This window comes from Microcaecilia unicolor, chromosome 1 (assembly GCF_901765095.1).
Source record: "Microcaecilia unicolor chromosome 1, aMicUni1.1, whole genome shotgun sequence".
Lineage (NCBI taxonomy): Eukaryota > Metazoa > Chordata > Amphibia > Gymnophiona > Siphonopidae > Microcaecilia > Microcaecilia unicolor.
The window spans coordinates 71133521-71156606 of record NC_044031.1 but is presented as its reverse complement, the minus strand read 5'-3'; the positions used below and the strand labels follow the sequence as shown (position 1 = coordinate 71156606).

General features: G+C 43.9%; 1 protein-coding gene across 4 annotated transcripts in view; it reads left to right on the top strand.

Annotated features, from left to right (window-relative positions):
• KMT2C (lysine methyltransferase 2C) overlaps nt 1-23086 on the top strand; it is a 917733-nt gene that overhangs the window by 611631 nt on the left and 283016 nt on the right. For all 4 annotated transcript variants that reach the window (XM_030198371.1, XM_030198346.1, XM_030198363.1 and 1 more), the window contains 3 exons: nt 20468-20605; nt 20957-20989; nt 21092-21199. In XM_030198371.1, coding sequence (XP_030054231.1) covers nt 20468-20605; nt 20957-20989; nt 21092-21199 — 279 coding nt within the window. The remainder of the gene's footprint in view (nt 1-20467; nt 20606-20956; nt 20990-21091; nt 21200-23086) is intronic.

The following is a 23086-nucleotide window of genomic DNA, read 5'->3' as shown; positions in this document are numbered from 1 at the left end:
CATGAATTGAGGTTGAAGGGGGGAAACTCAGGACTAATGTCAGGAAGTATTTTTTCACGGAGAGGATGGTGGATATGTGGAATGCCCTCCCGCGGGAGGTGGTGGAGATGAAAACAGTAATGGAATTCAAACATGCGTGGGATGAACACAAAGGAATTTTATTTAGAAGGAATGGTTCCGTGGAATCTGAGCGGAGTTTGGGTGGCGACACCGGTAATTGGAAACAAAATGGGAGCTGGGCAGACTTCTAAGGTCTACACCCTGATCGTGACTGAATAGATGGGGATGGGCTGGAGTGTAAATATTAAGGGGCTTCAATGTTAGCTTCAGAACTTAGTACAAGAACAGTACTGGGCAGACTTCTACGGTCTGTGCCCTGAGAAAGGCAAGGACAAATCAAACTCGGGTATACATATAAAGTATCACATACCTTGTAAAATGAGTTTATCTTGTTGGGCAGACTGGATGGACCGTACAGGTCTTTATCTGCTGTCATTTACTATGTTACTGTGTTACTTCTAAGAGTGCTTTCTGTCACAGCAATATTTACCACACAATTTACTAACCAGTGGAACCTCAGCAAGTTAGTAACTCTTGGGGTAAATGTAAATTTGCTTCTTTCCACAAATACTACAGCTCATGAGGATAACACAACCTGTATTATTCTGTTTGCTTTGCATGTGTTTGCATGCTTTACATCTCATTATTTTGATAGTGTTGCATGTATTTTGAATGTGTTACGGGCAGATGAGGCACATTAAAAGAGAAAAATCTTGCATTATTTCCTTAACGCACATTGACTACCTCTCTAAAATTGCCTCTCTTTATGTTTTTACGTTCTGATTCTCCCATGATGCTACTGCAGAAACTTGAGTGAGAACTGCCTAGTTTTAGTTTAGTGGAGGGGGCAAGAGAATCCCTCAGTAGTCTGTTTCTTTGGAACACTAATTCTAACCTTTGGGAAGACTCCTCCAATGCTGCTGGTATTCCAAGACTAGACTTCAGGCTGTGCTCCACCTTTCCCCTCCCATAGCAGACAATTTTGAGGCTGTTTTTCTTGAATCATGATGTCTGCCCCAGAGCTGGAGTAACCCCAGTACTTCAACTCATTTTTAGTGTACATAACAAAGAGGGGGAAGGGGCGGTCAGTGGCAGAGGATGCAATTTGAGAACTTTGAAGAAAGGGAAAGGTTGGCAGGCGTTAGTTATCCCAGGGAGCAATTGGAAGGAAACTAGGATCAACAAAGAAATATAGGGTAGCTGGAAGTTGGCATAAACTTTAAGGAAAGACATTGACAAATATGTGATTCTTGGTTTATCTGATGCATGGATTGGGAGTGAGTGTTTTGGATTTAAGGGAGGGTTTAAGCAGATTACATTCAGGCACAATAGGTATTTCCTGTCCCTGAAGGCTTTCAATTGCCATTCGTGGCCAAATGTTTGCAACTGTCACTTTTTTCATTTGTATAATACGTTTATTTATTTGTTCCATTTGTAGCCCACATTTTCCCACCTATTTGCAGTTTCATTGTGGCTTATATTGTACCATTATGTTGATCGCCATTTCCAGATTAAGAAATACAGAGTGGCATTGCAGTATAGTTCGTATATGACAGAGTAAATTAAGCAGTCAGGTTTTACAGATTCTTTTCTGGAGTATGAAGTCAAGTGGTAATGCGTTAAAGTTCAGTAATAGACAGAGTAGGTGAAGTAGTCAAGTATTAAGAGTTCATTTTTATCTATTTCTAGTATCGGTTTCGTTGTCTGGTATTTGGGATGAATCAGTTGTGGTATGCCTTTTTGAACAGGTTGGTTTTTAGTAATTTTCGGAAGTTTATTAGGTCGTGCATTGTTTTTATGGTGTTTAGTAATGCATTCCATAATTGCGTGCTTATGTATGAGAAGCTGGATGAATATGTTGATTTATATTTTAGTCCTTTGCAGCTAGGGTGGTGGAGGTTCAGGAATGTTTGTGCTGATCTTTTTGTGTTCCTGGTTGGTAGGTCTATGAGGTCTGTCATGTAGATCGGGGCTTCGTCGTGAATAATTTTGTGGACCAGGGTGCAGATTTTGAACGCAATGCGTTCTTTAAGTGGGAGACAGTTTAATTTTTCTCTTAGGGGTTTGGCACTTTTGTATTTTGTTTTTCCAAAAATGAGTCTGTCTGCTGTGTTTTGAGCAGTTTGGAGTTTCTTAATGATTTGTTGTTTGCATCCGGCATAGATTGCATTGCAGTAATCTGAGTGGCTTAGTACCATTGATTGTACCAGGCTGCGGAATGCTTTCCTTGGGAAGAAAGGTTTTATTCTTTTGAGTTTCCACATTGAGTGGAACCTTTTCTTTGTTGTGTTTTTTTCGCTTGTGTTTCTAGTGTGAGATTTCGGTCAATTGTGAATTTTCAGGGTTTCTGAAACAGGAAGAGTGTACTCTGGGGTGTTTATGGTGGTGGGTTTGTACGTGTTGTATTGTGATGAGAGGATGAGACATTGAGGCATATTTTCAAAGCACTTTGGGAGGCTAAGTTCCATAGGTTTCTATGGAACTTTGGGAGGCTAAGTGCTTTGAAAATGAGCCTGATTGTGTTTTTTCTGCGTTGAGTTTTAATTGGAATGCATCCGCCTATTAATTCATGATTTGGAGACTGTGTTTGATTTCATGTGTGATTTCTGTGAGATCTTGTTTGAAGGGGATATAGATCGTGACGTCGTCTGCGTAGATGTAAGGATTAAGGCCTTGGTTGGATAACAATTTGGCTAGGTGTGTCATTAAGTTGAAAAGGGTCGATGACAGCGGTGATCCTTGTGGTACTCCACATTCTGGTTTCCATGGTGATGATGTATTCGAGTTTGAGGTCACTTGGTATGTTCTTGCGGTTAGGAAGCCTTTGATCCAGCTGAGTACGTTTCCACCGATCCCGAAGTATTCAAAGAAAGGTGCACAAAAATCATGGTGTTATCTTCTGGGTTCATACAGCTTTGATCCATTGTGTCAGGTGTGCTTAGACAATGGATTGTGTATAGGCACCTTCTGTTTCATCACTGTCCATACATTTTCAATGATGACCAAATCCAGGGCTGTTACTTGGCCAGGGTTCCAATAGTTATATTCTGTCCTGAGCCAGCCATGCCATCACAGCTTTTGTTTTGTAGCATGGTGCACCATCCTGTTGAAAGTGGGTAATGTGATGAATGTGCATGAAATTTGGGTGTTTGTTTCAACACATTCACATAAACAGTTCCATTGCTGTATTCTTAGGCATGATCTCTAACCCTGCTTGACCAGCTCCTGAGATTGTAGCCCAAACCCCGACCTTTGGTGCTTGCTTCACTGTGGGTATAACATATCTGGAGTTGTGTCTTTGGTTTGATGGTGGTCTCCCATGTCTACAAAAGCTATAGCACTGAATGAAAGTGCTTTCATCTGAAAACATGATACGCTCCCATTGCTCAAGTGTCCAGTGTTTATACTTGTGACAGAAAGTGAGTTGATCTTTAATATTCTGGTAGAGATATTCAAGCTGGCTGATATGAACACAGTCTAGCATTGAACAATCTTCTTTTACTGGTTTTCTTTGCTGGAGTACCTGGAAGCCTTGATCTGATAACACTTGATGCTGTTTTTGTTGTCTTTATGGCTGCATTGTGCATTTGTTTATCTATAGCCCTAGGTTACCTGGAATATACTTGCACTGGAAGCTGTAATTTGTAGAGGAATGGAGGAAAATGTATCACAGTACAACACAGCACAAAATACACAGTAATTAAAGTGAAGTTGACTGCTGTGAAAAAAATGTTTTATTTGATACAAATGACTACTCTCGGGAGGTTTATACCTGTGGTGAAACTAAGTAAGCATTTTTAAATTTTATGCTTACATGTATTCTAAGGATTTCTCCTCCTATGAGTTACTATCTTGCTCTATATAAGAGAATTAAAACTCAATTTAAGTTGGAGTGAGTGTTCAGTTTGTGTTGTGTTGCATTGGAAGCTGTTAAGCTCATGATTTCCCTTGACTGTTGAATGATCCACCTTCAACTTCTTTGCAATTTATTTATTTATTTGTTTAATCAATACTTAATATACCGTTGTTAACAGACACTCAGGGCACAGAGGTTTACAGGCAAAAACATAATAGAAAGGAACTAGAATTGTAAAATAGGAAAGAAACATGCAACTAATATGGACTTAGCAGGTTTTGGAAATAATCTCCTCAGTTGCTCTTAGTGGTATGTTCTCTTTGTGTAGAATAACTAATCTTGCTGTACACCACCTTGCGTGAATTCTTTCTTAACACCAAATGAGATCATCAGAACATTAAATAAAATGGGAGACAGGGAGAACTGTGCTTTATTCAAAATATCAAATTTATCCAGATATTCTGCCAATTGAATATCAAACAAAGCTTCCATAAGCTTACAAATAAAGGGAATTGAGGTTACCGGCCTGTAGTTCGAAACCATTATCACAGACTTCTTCTGATTTTTAATTATGGGAGTAAGGATTGTTTCTCCCATGGAAACAGGAACTCTTCCAAGAGATGGGACTTGATACACCGCCTTTCTCTGGTTACAATCAAAGCGGGGTTACAATCAAAGCGGGGCAATGGAGGGTTAAGTGAATTGCCCAGAGTCACAAGGAGTTGCTGTGGGAATCAAACCCAGTAACCCAGGTTCTCTGGCCACTGCACTAGGCTGCTCCTCCACTCCAAGGAAGTTCTTACCAATTTATAACTGTAGCTTTAAAAAATGGTGGCGCTTGCTTCATAAGTCTTGACAAATAATTATCTGTTAAACAATGAGACACTGAAAATCCAGCAATAAGCTTATTTATAATGGGCCATTGAACATGATGAAAATGTTTCCAGACCCTATCTACAGGGACCACTTCATCAGTAGAATGATGTTTTAAATATTCCATCCTAATAGGACTTTGTAAGAATTAACAGTGAATATTTTCTCTTTGAAATACTTCCCCAATTGACAGGCTGTGGGTTGTACTTCTCTGGAAAAATGTTGAAATTCAATTGTATCTAGTACATGTGACATTACCTGAAACATTTTTTTTAATGTTTGGCATGCCTTCCTCTATTACTTTATTATAGTAGACTGGCAGGGGAGGGTGGAAGGGAGATTGATATAATTGTAAACTGTTAAGGTGTTCACAATATGTACTGTGCTTTTACTTGTTTATAGAAAAAAGTTAATAAAGTTAGCAGTTTCACTATTTTTTTTAACTTGATAAGGAACAGCAGCTTCCTATTGCTGGGAATATGTGTGAGAAATTTTTAATTATTTGAAGGGAAGTATGACTGGATCAATACGTGGCATTTGGTGTGCGCACTCACGCGTGTTTTCACCCTCCTATGTTACAAAAAATGTGACCCTCAATAGAAAAGGGTTGGACAATCCTGATTTATGCCATGGAAGTATTTAAACATCTCTATCATATATCCCCTCTCCCACCTTTCTTCCAAGGTACACGTATTGAGATCTTTAAGTCTGTCCCCATATACTTTGACAAAGACCACTGACCATTTTAGTAGCTGCCTTCTGGACTGACTCCATCCTGTTTATATCTTTTTGATGGTGCAGCATTTTACCGGATATGTCAAAAGTCATAGCCTGTGCGTATGAGATGGGTTCCACACTCATCTGCTTCTGCTGTAATTGTGAGGACAGGCTAGATAAAAAACCTTATCATTCTCAAGTTAATCAGTTATTGCGGAAAACGCTTTTAAGGTTGAGACAGGCTGGACAAAAAAAACTTATTCTCAAGTTAATCAGTTATGGCGGGAAAACTCTTTTCAGGTTGAGACAATTACAATTTTTAAGATCTTATTTTGATCAAGATACATTTACTATAGTGGTTCAAATGTTAATCCTACCACATCTGGATTATTATAATTCTCTTTATCTTAGTCTACTTTCTAAATATTTGAAGAAGTTACAACTTATACAGAATACCTCAGATTGATTTTGAATTTTGGAAGTTTACTAATATATCTTCTTATATAGCTAAACATCATTGACTTCTGATGCATGAACACATTTTTTAAAAATATCTTGTTTGTATTTTTCAGATTTTGAATGGTTGTACTTCTGAATTACTGATAAATATATCTTCTGTGTGTCTGCTTCAATTTTCATTCCATTTATGCAATCATTTGATTCTTCGCCCTCCTTTTCAAAATGTGTGTTTCTTTAGAGTGGCTAATACTATTTTTTCAGTCATGGGTGTGTCTTTTTGGAACTTCCTCTCTGTATTAGAATAGAACGAAAATATTTATTATTTCAGAAAAGCACCATACTTGTTTTTAATTATGATATCTAGTCATGATATGATGTGGATGATGTTTTGTATTCATATATTATAATCTCTTAGGGGTCCTTTTACCAAGCTGTGCTAGAAAGTGGTTGGAACTGCGATTAGCACATGGGTTTGCTGTTCGTTTCGGCCACTTTCTAGCATGGCTGAAAAATGGCTGTGTTATTTTTTTTTTTTATGGCAATACACTAATTTCCCCATTAGCGCATGGCCATTACCACCGGGAGCCCTTACCGCCACCTATTTAGGAGGCGGTATGGGCTCCTGCACTAATTAGTTTCGTGTGGTAATGTGCCCACGTGACCCGATTAGCGCAGGCACGCCTACTGTCTGCCCCCAGACACACATTGTGTGGCTAAAAATAAAAAATATATATTTACTGCGGGAGTAGCATACACTGATGGCCAAACTACCATTGGACACAGCGCATCCCACAGTAGTGCCCTTTTACCCAAAGGTAGGCCTGCATTAGACCTACCTGGTTCATGGAATTCTTTCCAACCTCTCTGCAGTCTGGCTTCAGCTGTTTTTGGCATTTGCAGTGAAGAATTGAATCAAAGCACCTGCTTTAAGCCTCATTGATTTGGTTTGGAAACCTTTGTGACTCCTGATGGTTTGTCCAAAACTTGTTCAGTTCGGGTCTTGTTTTCCAATAAAATTTTGTTTGGATGAACTCTTGTCTACTCTTCTTTCCCTGGAACTGCTGCTGTCATTTATTTTTGCGCATACCATCTCTGGAGGGGCAATTTCTCCAAGTGGGTTAGTTTTGCACATACGATGACAGAAATTAACCTCACTCCTAAGCCAGGTCATGTGGAGTATAATCTCAGTCTCTCAAATTTTATTACTAACGCTCACAGTAGTACTTGCATTGTGCCAAAGAGAGCTGTTTTCTGGAGTTCATAAGATGCAATATGTATAGGCAACTTATCCAGATGTGCTTTGAAGTTCTTTTTGATAAAGCCTGTAGCACCCAAAATGATGCGAAATATTTCTCTATCTTTCTGCCACATTTTCTTAGTCTCTAACTGCATTTCTGGGCACTTGGGGATCTTCCCTTTCGCCACATAATTCACCAAGTAATCACATGGGACCAACACCTCTATAATCAATACTGTTCTGGTGTTCTTCTCTTACTATTATATCTGGTTTTCTAGCATCCAGCTTTTCATCAGTCAGGATGGGGATATCCTAGGTGGTCATAACCTCTTTGTTGTCTACAGTTTTCTTGGGTCATGATCCCAATGCTTTTCCAGCACACTGATGTTGTAATGCTCACAGAGTTTTCAATGAATGAGACATACCAGTTTGTTGTGCCTTCGGCATAAACATTTCCTGACATTAGCACTTCGCAGCCAATCTCAAGAGGTTTTTTTCAGTGCTTGCTGTAAACCATCTCGTCCATAATTCACTGTCCTAGCCTGCAACTATCAATCGCTCAAACTTGGGGTTCAATTCACCTGTCCTTAACCATTCATGTGTCCAATGTTGATCTGTGAATGGTCCCTGGAGTAACAATTTTTATGTCCTACTGATGCATTTGCTGCTTGTTTCTCCCCTGCTGATCCAATTCCTTGAAGAGGTTTTTTTTTTTCTATTCCTTTGCACATTCTGTTGCTTCCTTCCCTTTTGGTACTAATGGATTTTCAACCATGATTTCTACTCGTCGCAATGCTTGTCCAAGTTTAATAATGGAACTGGATTCTGTACGTTTTCTTTCGTATTTCAACACCTTTTGTGCATTGGGATTTGATGATTCCATTAGGTAAGCCCGGAGGCCTATGATAGTAGCTCGATAGGTGTAATCTATTTCTGTGAGACCCATCTCTCCTTCAGGTCAAGGGGAATGTACAGTCTAGGCATACACTGATTCTTATAGAAGATCTCTTGGTCATGGAGGAGTTTTCTTGCTTGCACATCTAGTTTTTAAGAGGAGTGGCCTAGTGGTTGGTGTGGTGGACTTTGGTCCTGAGGAACTGAGTTTGATTCCCACGTCAGGCACAGGCAGCTCCTTGTGACTCTGGGCAAGTCAGTTAACCCTCCATTGCCCCATGTAAGCCGCATTGAGCCTGCCATGAGTGGGAAAGCGCGGGGTACAAATGTAACAAAAATAAATAAATTGTCCAGCCCAGAGGTCATCTTGATGTCATCTGAAAAGCTTTTCATCACTTGCAGTTGTGTAGTCATGTTGCTTCTTTCTGTGTCTTTCACCTGGAGGATAAAACGGAGGGAGGGCCTGTTATGGTGGTGGTCCCAACAATTCTCTTGATTTAGAAAGAATAATGGAATGAAACCATTAGATGTCACTGTCATGATGGATCCCCATTTCCTTTTTTTCTCTCAATCCCCCCCCCCCCCCCCCCCCGGGAGTCTCATTCACTCTTTGTTTGACTTTCTTCATTTGTGGCTCACACACACAAAATTTATTTACCGCAACATAAATAGCTTAGGAAAAATCCCAGGGCTATTTTGGGTGGGGGGAGGAATAGGTTGAGAGTGAGCATAGAAGACACTAAGTGGAGCAATCTAGTGGTTAATGCAGTGGGCTGGGAAGTAGGGGAAATGGATAAGTCATTTTTAGCTTCCATTGCTTTTGATACAGACCAGAAATGTGAAGATTTAAATGTCAAAAAGGTTTCACAATTGAAAAAACTGCATAGAAGTTTAGTTTTTAGTTTCTTTGGCATTTGCTATTCCGCCTTTGCTAACTCAGCAGATTAAAGCGATTAACATAAAGTGAAATCAAAAGAAATAGAAAAGAACTACAATATTCATATAGGAAGGGATAGAATATTTAGCTTTCTTTGGTGTCTCAGAATGTATATAGATAGAGTGGAGACACTAGTAGGACAGTATTCTAATGATTTTTCCTAGGTAATTATCGCTATTGGAGTACATTTCCTAGTATGCACATTGGATATGTTTACAGCAATGGTCTTCTCCAGCTGAAATTTTCAAAGGGAAACTATGTAAAAATTTCCATTAGAGAGCTTTCACCCTCTTGCTTTTAAAATACACTTCCATATCATCAAGCTGATCAATCCATAGACTGGTGGGTTGTGTCCATCTACCAGCAGGTGGAGATAGAGAGCAAACTTTTGCCTCCCTATATGTGGTCATGTGCTGCCGGAAACTCCTCAGTATGTTCTCTATCTCAGCAGGTGGTGGTCACACACAGCAGCAGCTCTGGCTAGGCCTCCAAGCCTAATCCTTAGGTTTTGTTGAGGCCTGGGGTTGAGGGCTCTTTTGAGCAAGTGCAAACCTGGTGGTGCCAGGTCCCTCCTTTTCTCCCCCCTCCCGCTGGCTCCGTTTAAAAAAAAAAAAAAAAAAATTTTAAACGTCTTTAAAGGCGTTTAATTCGACGTTTCTTTAAACGTTCATTGCAGCTACTCACTGGGACACCAGTTCGTTACAGCTCGGAGCGGCAAGCAGGTAATTTTACCTTTTTATAGCGGGCAGGGAGTTCCCCGATTCTTCTCCTCGTGGCATATGGCGTCGGAGGGCGAGGGCGCAAAGGGGCGCTCCCCGGATCGCTGGAGCGCTTCTAGAGGGGATGCGGGGGTTTTACAACCTGATTCGCCCTTGATGGGTGACAGTTTAGTGACCGATGAATGTCCCGGTCGTTCCTCCGGCGTGGCGGTTTTTTCCCGCCATAAATGCCCATCCCCCGCTCCTCGCCTCAGCCATCTTGGCCGGCCACGCGGCTCGGACGGCTTCTTCGTGGGCCGCCCTTGAGGTTGGAGACAATGCCATGAACGCCCTTAATTTGGGCGACGGCACAAGCGGCTAAAGTTAAGCGCCGTTCTTCCCGCGCGGCTCCTTCGCGGAGTTTCGCGCCGGACGCCATTTTGGATGCGCAGCATGTCTCTCCCCCGCTATTGCGAGCGCCGGTTGAGAGAGCGTCTAGGGCTGTTGCCCAGGCTGCGGAAGTGCACAGTCTGGGGGGTTTCTCCCCCGAGTTTGTTTTGCTGCTGCATCAGGCTTTCCTCATGCAAAACGCTGCCCCTGCTCCCTCTTCTGTTAAAGAGGTTGAGGTTCCCAGAGGTAAACGCCCTCGGGTTGATTTCCAGGCCTTGGAGGACTTTGTCTCCTCCGATGTAGATGAGGGCAGCGTGTCTGAGGTCTCCCAACGGTCCTTTGCGGATTCCTTGGAGGAGATAGATCCCCGCTCGGATGGAGCGGATGACCCCTCTGCAGCGCGGCTTTTTAGCCCAGAGGATTTGCCCAACCTGTTTTTACAGGCCATGGACACTTTGAAGATTTCCTCTCCGGAGGACGTCTCTCCCTCAGCCCCTGTTGGCTCTGCCATTATGCTGGGGACGAAGCGCCCGCCTAGATCCTTCCACGTGCATGATGCCATGCACACCTTAATTGCGGCTCAATGGGATGTCCCGGAAATGAGCCTTAAAGTGGCTAGGGCTATGTCCCGCCTCTATCCTTTGGCTGTGAGTGAACGTGAGGCCTATCTGTGGCCTACCGTGGATTCTTTAATCACTGCGGTGACTAAGAAAACGGCGTTGCTGGTGGAAGGTGGCACGGCCCTAAAGGACGCCCAAGACAGAAGATTGGAGGCGGCCTTAAGGTCGTCCTTTGAGGCAGCTGCTTTAAGTTTGCAGGCCTCAGTTTGCGGCTCCTATGTGGCCAGGGCGTGCCTGACTATGGTGCAGCGGGCTTCCCCCTCGGATCTTTCCTTGAGGGCTGATTGGCCGGCCCTGGAATCGGGCTTAGCCTATTTGGCAGACTTACTGTATGATGTCTTGAGAGCCTCAGCTAAAGGCATGGCTCAGACAGTCTCTGCGCGGCGGTGGCTTTGGCTGAAACATTGGTCTGCTGACCACGCCTCTAAATCCCGCCTGGCTAGATTGCCTTTTAAAGGCAAGCTGCTCTTTGGGGTCGAGCTGGGCAAAATCGTGACCGATCTCGGCACGTCTAAGGGCAAGAAATTACCAGAGGTCAGGGCTCGGGCTAGTACTCGTCCCGGTACCTCCAGAGGACGGTTGCTGGAAGCCCGTCGGTACCGCCCGGGCAAGTCGGGTTCCTCTGCCCCCTCTTCCTTCAAGAGGAATTTCTCCCCCAAGCAGCATTCCTTTCGCAGAGACCGCCGTCCCGGAGGTGCTCCCTCCGGTCCTCCCCCAGGGTCTCGTACCCAATGACGGGGCCTTGGTCCACGCCCCAGTGCAGATTGGAGGACGGCTGTCCTCGTTTCTGGGCGAGTGGACCACTATAACTTCAGACGCGTGGGTGCTGGAAGTCATCAGAGACGGCTACAAGCTAGAGTTCTGCCAACCCTTAAGAGACGGGTTTGTACTCTCTCCCTGCAAGTCTCCGGTCAAGCTGTGGCAGTGCAGCAGACCTTGGACAACCTGATCCGCCTGGGTGCGGTCGTTCCGGTGCCAAAAAATCAGATTGGCAAGGGACGTTACTCCATTTACTTTGTGGTTCCAAAGAAAGGAGGTTCTGTCCGGCCTATCCTCGACCTCAAAGGGGTCAATCGGGCCTGGAAAGTGAGGCACTTTCGCATGGAGACTCTCCGCTCTGTTATAGCGGCAGTGAAGGCAGGAGAGTTCTTGGCTTCCTTGGACATCAAGGAAGCGTGCCTGCATATTCCCATCTGGCCTCCTCTCCAACGCTTTCTGCGTTTTACAGTCCTGAGACGACACTTCCAGTTCAGAGCCCTCCCTTTCGGGTTGGCTACTGCTCCGCGGACCTTTTCCAAAGTAATGGGGGTCATAGCGGCCTTCCTGCTAAAGGAAGGAGTACAAGTCCATCCTTATCTGGACGACTGGTTGATCCGAGCCCCCTCTTATGCAGAGTGCGGCAAAGCTATGGACCGGGTAGTTGCTCTTGTGAGCTCCCTGGGATGGATCATCAACTGGAAGAAGAGCCAGCTGCGCCCGACTCAGTCCCTGGAGTATCTGGGAGTTCGATTCGACACCCAAGTGGGCAGAGTGTTCCTGCCAGACAATCGGATTGTCAAGCTTCAGGCTCAGGTGGACTAGTTCCTAGTAGCCTCTCCTATTCGGGCTTGGGACTACGTGCAGCTGTTGGGCTCTATGACGGCCACGATGGAAGTAGTGCCCTGGGCCAGGGCTCATATGAGACCACTACAGCTATCTCTGCTGCTGCGCTGGACTCCGATGTCGGAGGATTATGCTGTGCGCCTTCCCGTGGACCCAGCAGTGCGCAAGGCGCTGAGCTGGTGGACGCAGACAGACAAGTTGTCTGCAGGATTGCCTCTGGTGACCCCGGAGTGGATTGTCGTCACGACAGACGCCTCTTTGATGGGCTGGGGAGCCCACTGCTTGGGAAGGACAGCGCAGGGGCTCTAGTCTCCTGCAGAGGCAAGTGGTCTATCAACCTCCTGGAACTCAGTGCCATTCGGTTGGTGTTATTGGAGTTCATCCCGGTACTGGTGTTGTAGCCTGTACGGGTCCTGTCGGACAATGCCACGGCTGTGGCCTATATCAACCGCCAGGGAGGTACCAAGAGCGCCCCTCTAGCCAAGGAGGCTATGAGTCTTTGCCAGTGGGCGGAAGCGAACCTGGAGCAGCTTTCAGCGGCCCACATTGCCGGAGTCATGAATGTCAAGGCGGACTTTCTCAGTCGCCATACCTTGGAGCCCGGAGAGTGGCAACTATCTGCTCAGGCGTTCTTGGACATCACGAAGCGCTGGGGCCAGCCGAGCCTAGATCTGATGGCGTCATCGGCCAATTGTCAAGTGCCGCGCTTTTTCAGCAGAGGACGGGACCCTCGATCCCTGGGAGTAGATGCTCTTCTCCAACAGTGGCCGACACAAGAGCTTCTCTATGTGTTCCCGCCCTGGCCCATGTTGGGCAGGGTGCTAGACCGGGTGGCAAAGCATCCCGGCAGGGTAATCCTGGTGGGTCCGGATTGGCCCAGACGTCCCTGGTATGCGGACTTGATCAGGCTCTCAGTCGACGATCCTCTGCGGCTGTCAGTGGAGCAGGGCCGGTTACATCAGGGTCCCGTGGTGATGGAGGATCCCTCTCCCTTTGGTCTTACGGCCTGGCTATTGAGCGGCAGCGTCTGAGGAAGAAGGGCTTCTCAGACAAGGTCATCGCCACTATGCTGAGAGCGAGGAAACGCTCTACTTCTACTGCTTACGCCAGGGTTTGGCGTATCTTTGCAGCATGGTGTGAAGCAGGCTCACTTTCTCCCTTCACTGCTCCAATTTCTTCAGTGTTGGCGTTCCTGCAAGAAGGTCTGGAGAAAGGCCTGTCGCTCAGTTCCCTTAAAGTCCAGGTAGCGGCTCTGGCTTGCTTCAGGGGCCGCCTGAAGGGTGCTTCCCTGGCTTCGCAGCCAGATGTGGTGCGCTTTCTCAAGGGAGTTAATCACCTGCGCCCTCCTCTGCACTCAGTGGTGCCTGCGTGGAATCTCAACCTGGTGCTAAGAGCATTGCAGAAGCCGCCTTTTGAACCCTTGTCGAGGGCATCTCTGAAAGACCTGACGTTGAAAGCAGTCTTTTTGGTGGCTATCACTTCAGCCAGAAGAGTTTCCGAGCTCCAGGCGCTCTCATGTCGAGAGCCTTTTCTGCAGTTCACTGAGGCAGGAGTGACTATTCGCACAGTGCCTTCCTTCCTGCCCAAGATTGTTTCTCGCTTCCATGTGAATCAGCAGCTCTGTCTCCCTTCCTTTCGTAGGGAGGACTACCCAGAGGAGTACTCTGCTCTTAAATATCTGGATGTGAGACGAGTCATCATCAGATACTTGGAAGTGACCAATGATTTCCGGAAATCGGATCATCTGTTTGTCCTGTATGCAGGTCCTCGTAGGGGTCTGCAGGCTGCTAAGCCTACAGTGGCAAGATGGGTCAAGGAAGCCATTGCAGCGGCTTATGTGGCCGCAGGGAAGGTGCCGCCTATCCAGCTGAAGGCTCACTCCACTAGAGCTCAGGCGGCCTCGATGGCAGAGGCCGGTTCCGTCTCCTTGGAAGAGATATGCAAGGCGGCAACTTGGGCTTCGGCCCATACATTCTCCAAGCATTACCGCTTGACTGTGGCTGCTCGGGCGGAGGCCCGGTTTGGAGCTTCAGTGTTGCGGTCAGGGATTTCTATGTCCCGCCCTGGGTGAGTACTGCTTCGGTACATCCCACCAGTCTATGGATTGATCAGCTTGATGATATGGAAGGTAAAATTATGTATAATCATACCTGATAATTTTCTTTCCATTAATCATAGCTGATCAATCCATAGCCCCTCCCAGATATCTGTACTGTTTTTAGTCTGGTTGCATTTCAGGTTCAAGTTCAGTCTTCAGTTACTTCAGAAAGACTTCGTGTTCAAGTTTTTTCACTTGGATTCTTCAAGAGTTAAGACGAGTTTGTGTTACAGTGAGCTGCTGCATTCCTCTCCCCTCCGTTTTACGGGGCTGGATTGAGACTTAAAATTCTGCCGGCACTCCCTCCCGCTTCGTGCGGCTGTAGGGCAGTTTTGTACCCCTCCCGCTTCGGCGGTGTTAGGGTCAGTCAGCTCCTCCCGCGGTTGCGGTTGCAGGATAAGCCAGATCCCCCCGCATCGGCGGGTGTGGTGTCCCTCCCCCGCTCCGCGGGGATGAGCTGGACGGATTCCCCTCCCCCACTTGTGTGGGGATGAGCTGGGTTAATTCCCCTCCCCCGTTTCGGCGGTGGTGAGCTGGGCAGAGTGTCCCTTCGTGGGTGTAATTCTCTAAGTGCTGAGTCCTGCGGATGGAGCTTTGATATCGACATACTGAGGAGTTTCCGGCAGCACATGACCACATATAGGGAGGCAAAAGTTTGCTCTCTATCTCCACCTGCTGGTAGATGGACACAACCCACCAGTCTATGGATTGATCAGCTATGATTAATGGAAAGAAAATTATCAGGTATGATTATACATAATTTTACCATACACCATCTGGTTATTTGTTTTTCGATACTGTTTTCTCTCCTGGCTTCTGCTGCACATCATTTCACTAAATGGATTTGACAGCTTTCTCAGATTGATCCTCATAGACTCTATCCATCACTCTAACTTTCCATCTGACTGCTTGATCTTGAGACTTGATGTACAGACTAATTGTCTTCATTCCACTCTTAACAACAGTTTGAATGAATTTGCCCCGCTCAAGTTGGTCTCCTATATTTCATCCAGTCATAAGAAGCCATGGTATCATAATGTCCTTCGACTCCTGGAATGCCAACTTTGGAAATTTGAGTTCAGCTGGAGGAGGACAAGATCCAACTCCAGCCTATCTATTTACAGATCTAAGAGAATATAACTACCATCTCTAAAAAGCCAAAGGACTAATTTTTTTCAAATCAAATACTAAAAGCCCCTAATCCAACTAAAGAGCTCTATTCTATTTTTTCATAGTTTAGTAACACCCCTTCTTTCTTCTCCATCCTCATTGTGTCCTTCTGCTGACACTCTCTCATTTTACTTTTCTACAAAAATCTCTGATTTATTATCTTCGTCCTGCACTCACCAGTCTCCGCTCATTTCCTCCGCACTTTCTGTGGATCCTCTCCCTAAATCTTCCTTGTCACAAGTGGCAGTTTCTCCCAGGCCCTACCTCGGTCTCCTCTTCTTGGTCCTCATTTCAGCTACAGACATTGTTTTCCCTTACACAAACCCTTGCATCCATAAGGATTACTGTCCTCTGCTTCGACCCGTTCCCCTCCTCATGGTTAAAGGTGCCAGAACTAGATCTCTTATCCAAACTACTACTATTCCTTAACAATAGCTTAACTTCTGGCCAGGTCCCCTTTCTCCGGAAAACTGTCTCAAACTTGTGCTTTCTTTCAAAAATTCTTGAAAAGATGGTTGAACATAATCTTCTTTCGCTGAGAAATCCCTCACCCTGCACCCATGACAGGTCTGGCTTTTGAGCCCACTTCAGCACAGCCCTCTTAAGTGAAATTAACTCACACCTCTACAAACACAATATCGTTCTTGCTGTATCACTCGATCTTTCTGTTGCATTTGATTTGGTCAATCATTCCCCCCTGTTGTCTCATCTTTCTTCTCTAGGTATGAAGGGCACAGTTCTAGCTTGGTTAGCTCTTTACTCTCAGATTGATCCTACAAGGTAGTGACACCATCTTCAATATCTTCCTCTCGTTCTCTTTTGTGTAGTGTCGCCCTTGGTTATATCATTTCTCCGCTTCTTTTCAACCTGTTTCTCAGTCCCTTAGCATCTGTCATTCTCATCAACTGGCATTTCATGTTATTTCTACGCAGATGACATCCTACTGCTTTTTCCTATGACTCCGTCATCCACATCTATTAGTCCTCTCCAAAACTGTTTAAGTTTAGTGGCCCAGTGGCTCTCTGATTTCAAGGTAGTGCTCAATAAGCAGAAAATGGTTGCATGCTGGTTCACGGGTGGACTTTCACCTCTTAATTTTCCTCTTAACCTTTTTGTGACAGATGTTCAGCCTCTCTTCCTTTTGTTATCTTGGTGCAACATTAGATTCACAACTTTCCTTTTCAGGTCAAATCTCTTCTATATGTAAGGCAGGTTTCTCTATTCTACAACAGCTGTGCTCAGTTAGGTATTAATTTCACCATGATGCCTTTCACTCCCTTATTCTCTCTCTTTTCATATCCTTCTTAGATTATTGTAATGTAGTTTACCTAGGTTGTCCACATTTTCAAATTGAGACTCCAGTCCCTCCAAAAATATAGCTGTTCAACTACTCTGCCATGCCTACCATTAGAAACATGTCACTCCCCTTCTCCAGAGATGTCACTGGATCCTGGTGTAGCAGCGTATAATCTTTAAGCTGCTCCTGCTAATCTTTAAATAATTTAGGATTGGTCTGCCTCTCTATCTATCATCTCTCACAATTCCATATTCACCAACCGATTTACTCCAGTCCCGTCTGGTGCTACCTGGTCCGAAACAAGCATCCCTGGAATCAACCAGACATCACGTGTTCTTCGTTGCCGCTCCATCACTTTGGAATTCTCTGCCCCAAACTGTACGTACTGTTATCACTACCCAAATTTAAATTAGCCTTGAAAGCATGACTTTTCCTTATTGCTTTCAACTTGGTTTAGTTTAGGTGTGGTTCGTTGACCACTGGGTGACCTATTTTCCTTCCCCATTCCCAAAACCTGCTTTTCTTGACCCTTCCCTCTCTTTTGGTATGCGAGGTTGTATTTTTTTTGTAGTTTCTTTTCCATTTTGTGGTATTTGATTTTATTGTAAACTGCTTTGATCTGCGAGATAGCAAAGAAAGTATATCAAATGCAAATAATAATTATAATAATACCCTTACTTCTGGTGTTGTGCTGCTTGCCTGCTGCTCATGTTTGCTCTCAGTGAGTGCCTCTCCCCCCATCATCAGTTTTGCCCATAATGAAAATTCTTGCAGTTACTGACAGCTCTTTTCATCAACCTATAGTAGTCCATCTTCTCCTTATTCCTCTCCCATTCCATACCTCTTCTCAGTATCCTCCCTCTTTCTGTTGTCTACCAAGACACTTACCATCTCTCTCCATGGTCAGCCTAGAACCCCTTCAAAATTCAGTCCCCCTGCCTCACCTTTATACAACAGTATAACTTACACAGCACAGGAACTTCCCCCACCCTTCCTGTCACTAGGACTGCCTTTCAGTGCTCCTGTCCCCTGTGCCTTTCCATTGGCTGAATCCTATTCACAGTCTCTGCTGTTAGTGACACTGGATGTAGATAGGGCAGGCTAACTCTCACAATTGAGAGGTTTGGAGAGCTACAGGTAGATGTTTAAAACTATGAAAAAAAGTCCACAAATGTTAAACAACCTTCTAGCTTCCAGAATTTAAAAATATGTAAAATATGAAAAAAGCCAAACAGATGATAACCCTAGGCTCCTGAATCCTGAGCACATCTGACAGGGAGCCTCTAATCACTTGGCATGTGCTAGTTTACCTGTGCTTTAATCTGGCCTTGCTTATGCCAACAGGTATTAGTAATATATATAGCAACCGTTAAGAAAGCTGTACCATTCAGCCAGTATGTTTCAAATTAGAATTTATAATAAAGAAAATGAAATGCACATCTGAATCACTGAAGGGCAGTTTCATCAGAGATAGGGGTATGATACCGCTGAACAGGGTGCATCATGGGGAAAAGATGTGGAACATTTTATTTATTTATTTGGATTTTCATGGAATTATTTCCAGTCCCTGTGCTGTGCTAAGTACATGTGTGTATTTGATCTGGAGAGTAAGGAAGATGAGAAAAGAATCTTGAAAGGAACAGTTACGTAACTGCTGTGTTTCACTGTATCAAAGTTTCTATGCTGCAGAAGCTAGAACATCTTGTCCTACAGAATGCATTAGGGCATTTTTGGGGGGTAGCATATTTCTCTGGAATTCTGTTTCATTTATCCTATTTTCCAGTATGATGTGCCTTTTCAGCAGGTTTTCTTCTGTTCCTAATTTGGTCCCATTTCATTATATTGTCAGAGGGTTATTCCCCCCCCCCCCCCCCCCCCACACACACACACAGACATTCTTGATCCCTTAGGTATAATTTCTTCCCTATATCCTCTGGGTTGGAGAGAATAAAAATGTATCCTTAGCCAGTTTGTTGAAAACAGGGTTAATCCTTCATGTTACATATAGTGTGTGTTAATGAATTCTATAGTTGTTCTGTTGGTTCCCCATAACCTTACAACTTCTACACGTTTAATCTTAGATGTAATCTGTGCTTTAAGTAAAAGAATGCTTGGTCAGTTTTGTTATGGTATTGATCACTCATAATAAGCTTTTTGCTAAAATATGCCTGCTTTGAAAGATAGCCAAGCAGTTAAAAGCTGTTTTGATTTGTAATAATCATCAACCCTAAGTGGATAGTCAAAATGATACTAAACAACTAATATAAAAAGAAATGGAAAAGCCTCAGAGATCTGTGGCTGTTTGGTATCAATTTTACTATCCATTTAGAGTTGATGGTTTTCTGAATATTAATGTGGATTGAGGGTCAGTGTTGCTAAAAGTGTTGATTTGTAATCTAATATAATTATACCGTCAACATTCTATGGCTGGCTGGATTCGTAACATTCTGACGTGAGCAAGCCTCGCATTCCATTCCCTCTCACTGTCCTGCCCTCGCATAAAGACAAAATGCCATCAGAGGGCGGAACAGGGAGAGGGAAGGGAATGCTGGAGGCAAGCTGAGGTCAGGATGTTATGAACGGAAGCAAGACAAGTGAAGGCAATGGAACGCTGGACATGGAGGGAAGGACAGAATCGAGGGACATCGAGGGGAGGGCAGGGCAGAGGATAAATCGACATGGAGAGGAGAGAATCACGGGATGGGAGGAGAGGAGAGAATCGCGGGACACGGAGGGGAGGCCAGAATCCTGGGATACAGAGGGGAGAGCATGGCAGAGGAGAATCGCTGGACATGGAGAGGATGCCAGAATTGCGGGACACCAAGGGGAGGGCAGTGCAAAGGAAAATCGCTGGACATGGAGGGGAGGCTAGAATCGCGGGACACGGAGGGCAGGGGAGAATCGTGGAACACCGAGGGGAGGGCAGTACAGAGGAGAATCGTGGGACACCGAAGGGAGGGCAGTACAGAGGAGAATCGCTGGACATGGAGGGGAGGCCAGAATCGCGGGACGGCAGGGCAAAGGAGGATCGCTGGAAATGGAGAGGAGGCCAGAATCACGGGACACGGAGGGGACGGCAGGGCAGAGGAGGATCGCTTGAAATGGAGGGGAGGCCAGAATCGCGGGACACGGAGGGGACAGCAGGGAGGATCGCTGGAAATGGAGGGGAGGCCAGAATCGCAGGACACAGAAGGGATGGCAGGGCACAGGAGAATCGCTGCACATGGAGGGGAGGTCAGAATCGCAGGATACGGGGGGGGGGGGGGGGGAGAGGAGGGAAGAATAGCTGGACATGGAGGGCAGGGGAGAGAGGAGAAATCACTTTAATGAGAGCCTTAAAAACTTAATCACCATTACAAGATAGCCTTTATAGCACCCGTTTCATTTTTTTGAGAAACGGGCCTTTTTTTTACTATTAATGACATAAGTTGAACTTAAATGGCTTCTGTTTATGCATTTATTTAATATAAAAAAGTGTTCCTATCTTTAACAAAAATGTATTGTATACCACTATATGTAATGCCAGTGGTTGTGTGTGATATAATGTCTTTCTTTTCAGCTGGACTGAATATAGGCCCAGTACCTGATGAAGCATCCTCATTGTCCCAGCCAAGTGTAAATCAGAGTTCCAGGCCTTTGAGTGAAGAACAGCTTGATGGAATCCTCAGTCCAGAGCTTGACAAAATGGTCACAGATGGTAAAATAAACACATCTTCCACCCATATTTGTGATATATTGTACAACTGTTTATAAAATACATTTTTGGAAATGTTTAAAGAATCATAAGACTCCAGGACATAACCATTTACTTGTTTCGTTTTGTTCTTTATGGAACAGAGTTCATTAGTTGATACCATCCAGGTACAGAATTCTCTGATAAAGAATACATTTAAAATGTCTCTATTAATGGCTTATATCTTTCTAAACTTGTTTTGTTAGTTGTCCTTTCTTTTAAAGGTTTAAAGACAGTTTTATTATTTGTATATTTTTCTAGAACATAAAATGTTATTTTTTCTTTCCTTTAATTTATTTATTCTTTTACTTGTAGGTGCAATACTTGATAAGATGTACAAAATACCAGGTACAGTTGCTTTTTTTTTTTTTTCAAAATTAGATATAATACAAAGATCTTCTTGAATTTGTTTTCCCTTTTAATATTATTTTTTTTTTAATCTTATTACAGAGTTGGAAGGGAAAGATGTTGAAGATTTATTTACTGCTGTGCTGAGTCCTGTAACTTCTCAACCTCAACCACCTCCACATCCACAGCTGATGCCCTTGCACGGTCAGGGTATGTATTTGACTAGCAGTTTTCTAGCAATCATTACAGCTTTTCTAAATGAATAATAAACACACTATATACAAAGTTCTGTATCACTGTTACAGAGGATATAACAAAGGCCCACCCAGTTTGCTATGGAAGTTTTCCTGGGGTTTTTTTTTTTTGGGGGGGGGGGGGGTTCTTCCTTTGTGTCCCTAAATGTGTGATATCTAAGAAGTAGCACTTTTAGGGCCTTTTTTACTAAACCACACTAGCGATCCCCAGCACAGTAAATAAGACGAAGCCCATTCAATTCCTATGGGCGTCTTCTCATTTGCCACGCGGGAATCACTAGCACAACTTTGTAAAAGAAGCCCTTAATGTTTTGGGTGTGAACAGTTGAGCTGTTCAGACATTAAGCTTATAATATATGAAATATTCTGTCTTGGGTATTGGATGACTTCTGCATCTCTATGAGCTATTAGGGAATGTTTATCATAGCTGTGTTTGCTGTATTTTTCTTCTTATTCATTAGTATCTGTAGTTGTCTTGGATATTCATAAATAGTGCACTAGTTTTCCCCCTACTGAGTTGTGTCCTCTAACAGAGTTGAAAATGCTGCAGTAAGGTCTCAGGCTCAAAATGGACACGCACTAATTTTCTTTTTGACCACGTCCATTTTCGGCCCCAAAAAAGGGCCTTTTTTGCAGGTTCGCTGAAAAATGGATCTGCACGCATCCAGAACACACGTGTACACCAGCACAGGCCATTTTTTGGCACACCTTAGTAAAAGGACCCCTCAAATATTTGGAGTTTAGACCTGTAGTGTCCATAGGAATTTGTTTTGTTATGTAGTAGTATCAGACCTTAAAACCAGATACAGAGAAGTTAGTAATTTTGCACTGAGGTTGCTGGTTACAGCAGCAAACATGGAGGAAGTTACCAACGTAGGCTACTGTTAAGACATGTTATTTTACTGTTGATCCAGGTTATTAGTTACTGAGTCTCACTGCATAAAATGGGGCCTGTGCTAAAATAGCACAAGTTGTGGTAAAATAACCCATAGTAGCATATTAAATCACAGCAGAAAAAGGCCAATTAGCTCTCTAGTTTATGCTATCGGCCATAAAACATGTAAAACATTTATTTTTTTATTTGTTACATTTGTATCCCACATTTTCCCACCTATTTGTAGGCTCAGTGTGGCTTACATAGTACTGTAGAGGCGATCGCAAATACCGGTTATAAGAAATACAAAGTGAGGTTGTGGTAAAGTGGTAAACATGACTGCTTATAAACTATTTTTCCTTTTCAGAGCAGTTTTTATCTTTCATTTTCATCATTTGTTCTCTACCATTTTAGTTGGTTGAATATACAAGATCTCATTTAGTGGACACTCAGCATTCTTCCCTTCCCAGTCTGTCCTCAAAGTTTTGTAATCTAAATAGCTGTCAATATCAATAGGGCTGTTGCTCAAGCATCCAGCCTCTGAGGTCCCCTGTATAGTTCCAGCTATGTAAGGAACTGTGTTTCCATTAGGACTTCTAGTTATTAGTTCACTTGCAGTCTACCAGATTGACCCAGCTATTAGTTTAAGCATATTATCAATACAAATCTTAATATTGCAGTAGCTTGGGATAGCACAGAATGCTTCTGTTCTTGCATTGTTTCTCTCTCCAGCACTGCTTGCATATTACTAGCTTAGATTTCAGTACATATTATACCACAGCTTACTCAGAAACCTACAAAATATAAACTTTCTTCCACAGGCACTTTATTCAGTATGTAAGATAGAAACTGACATTTATTTATTTATTGGGATTTATTAACTGCCTTTATGAAGAGATTCACCCAAGGCGCGGTGTACATCAGGAACAGTTTAACGTAAAACTTACAATTTTGTTAACATAACAATAG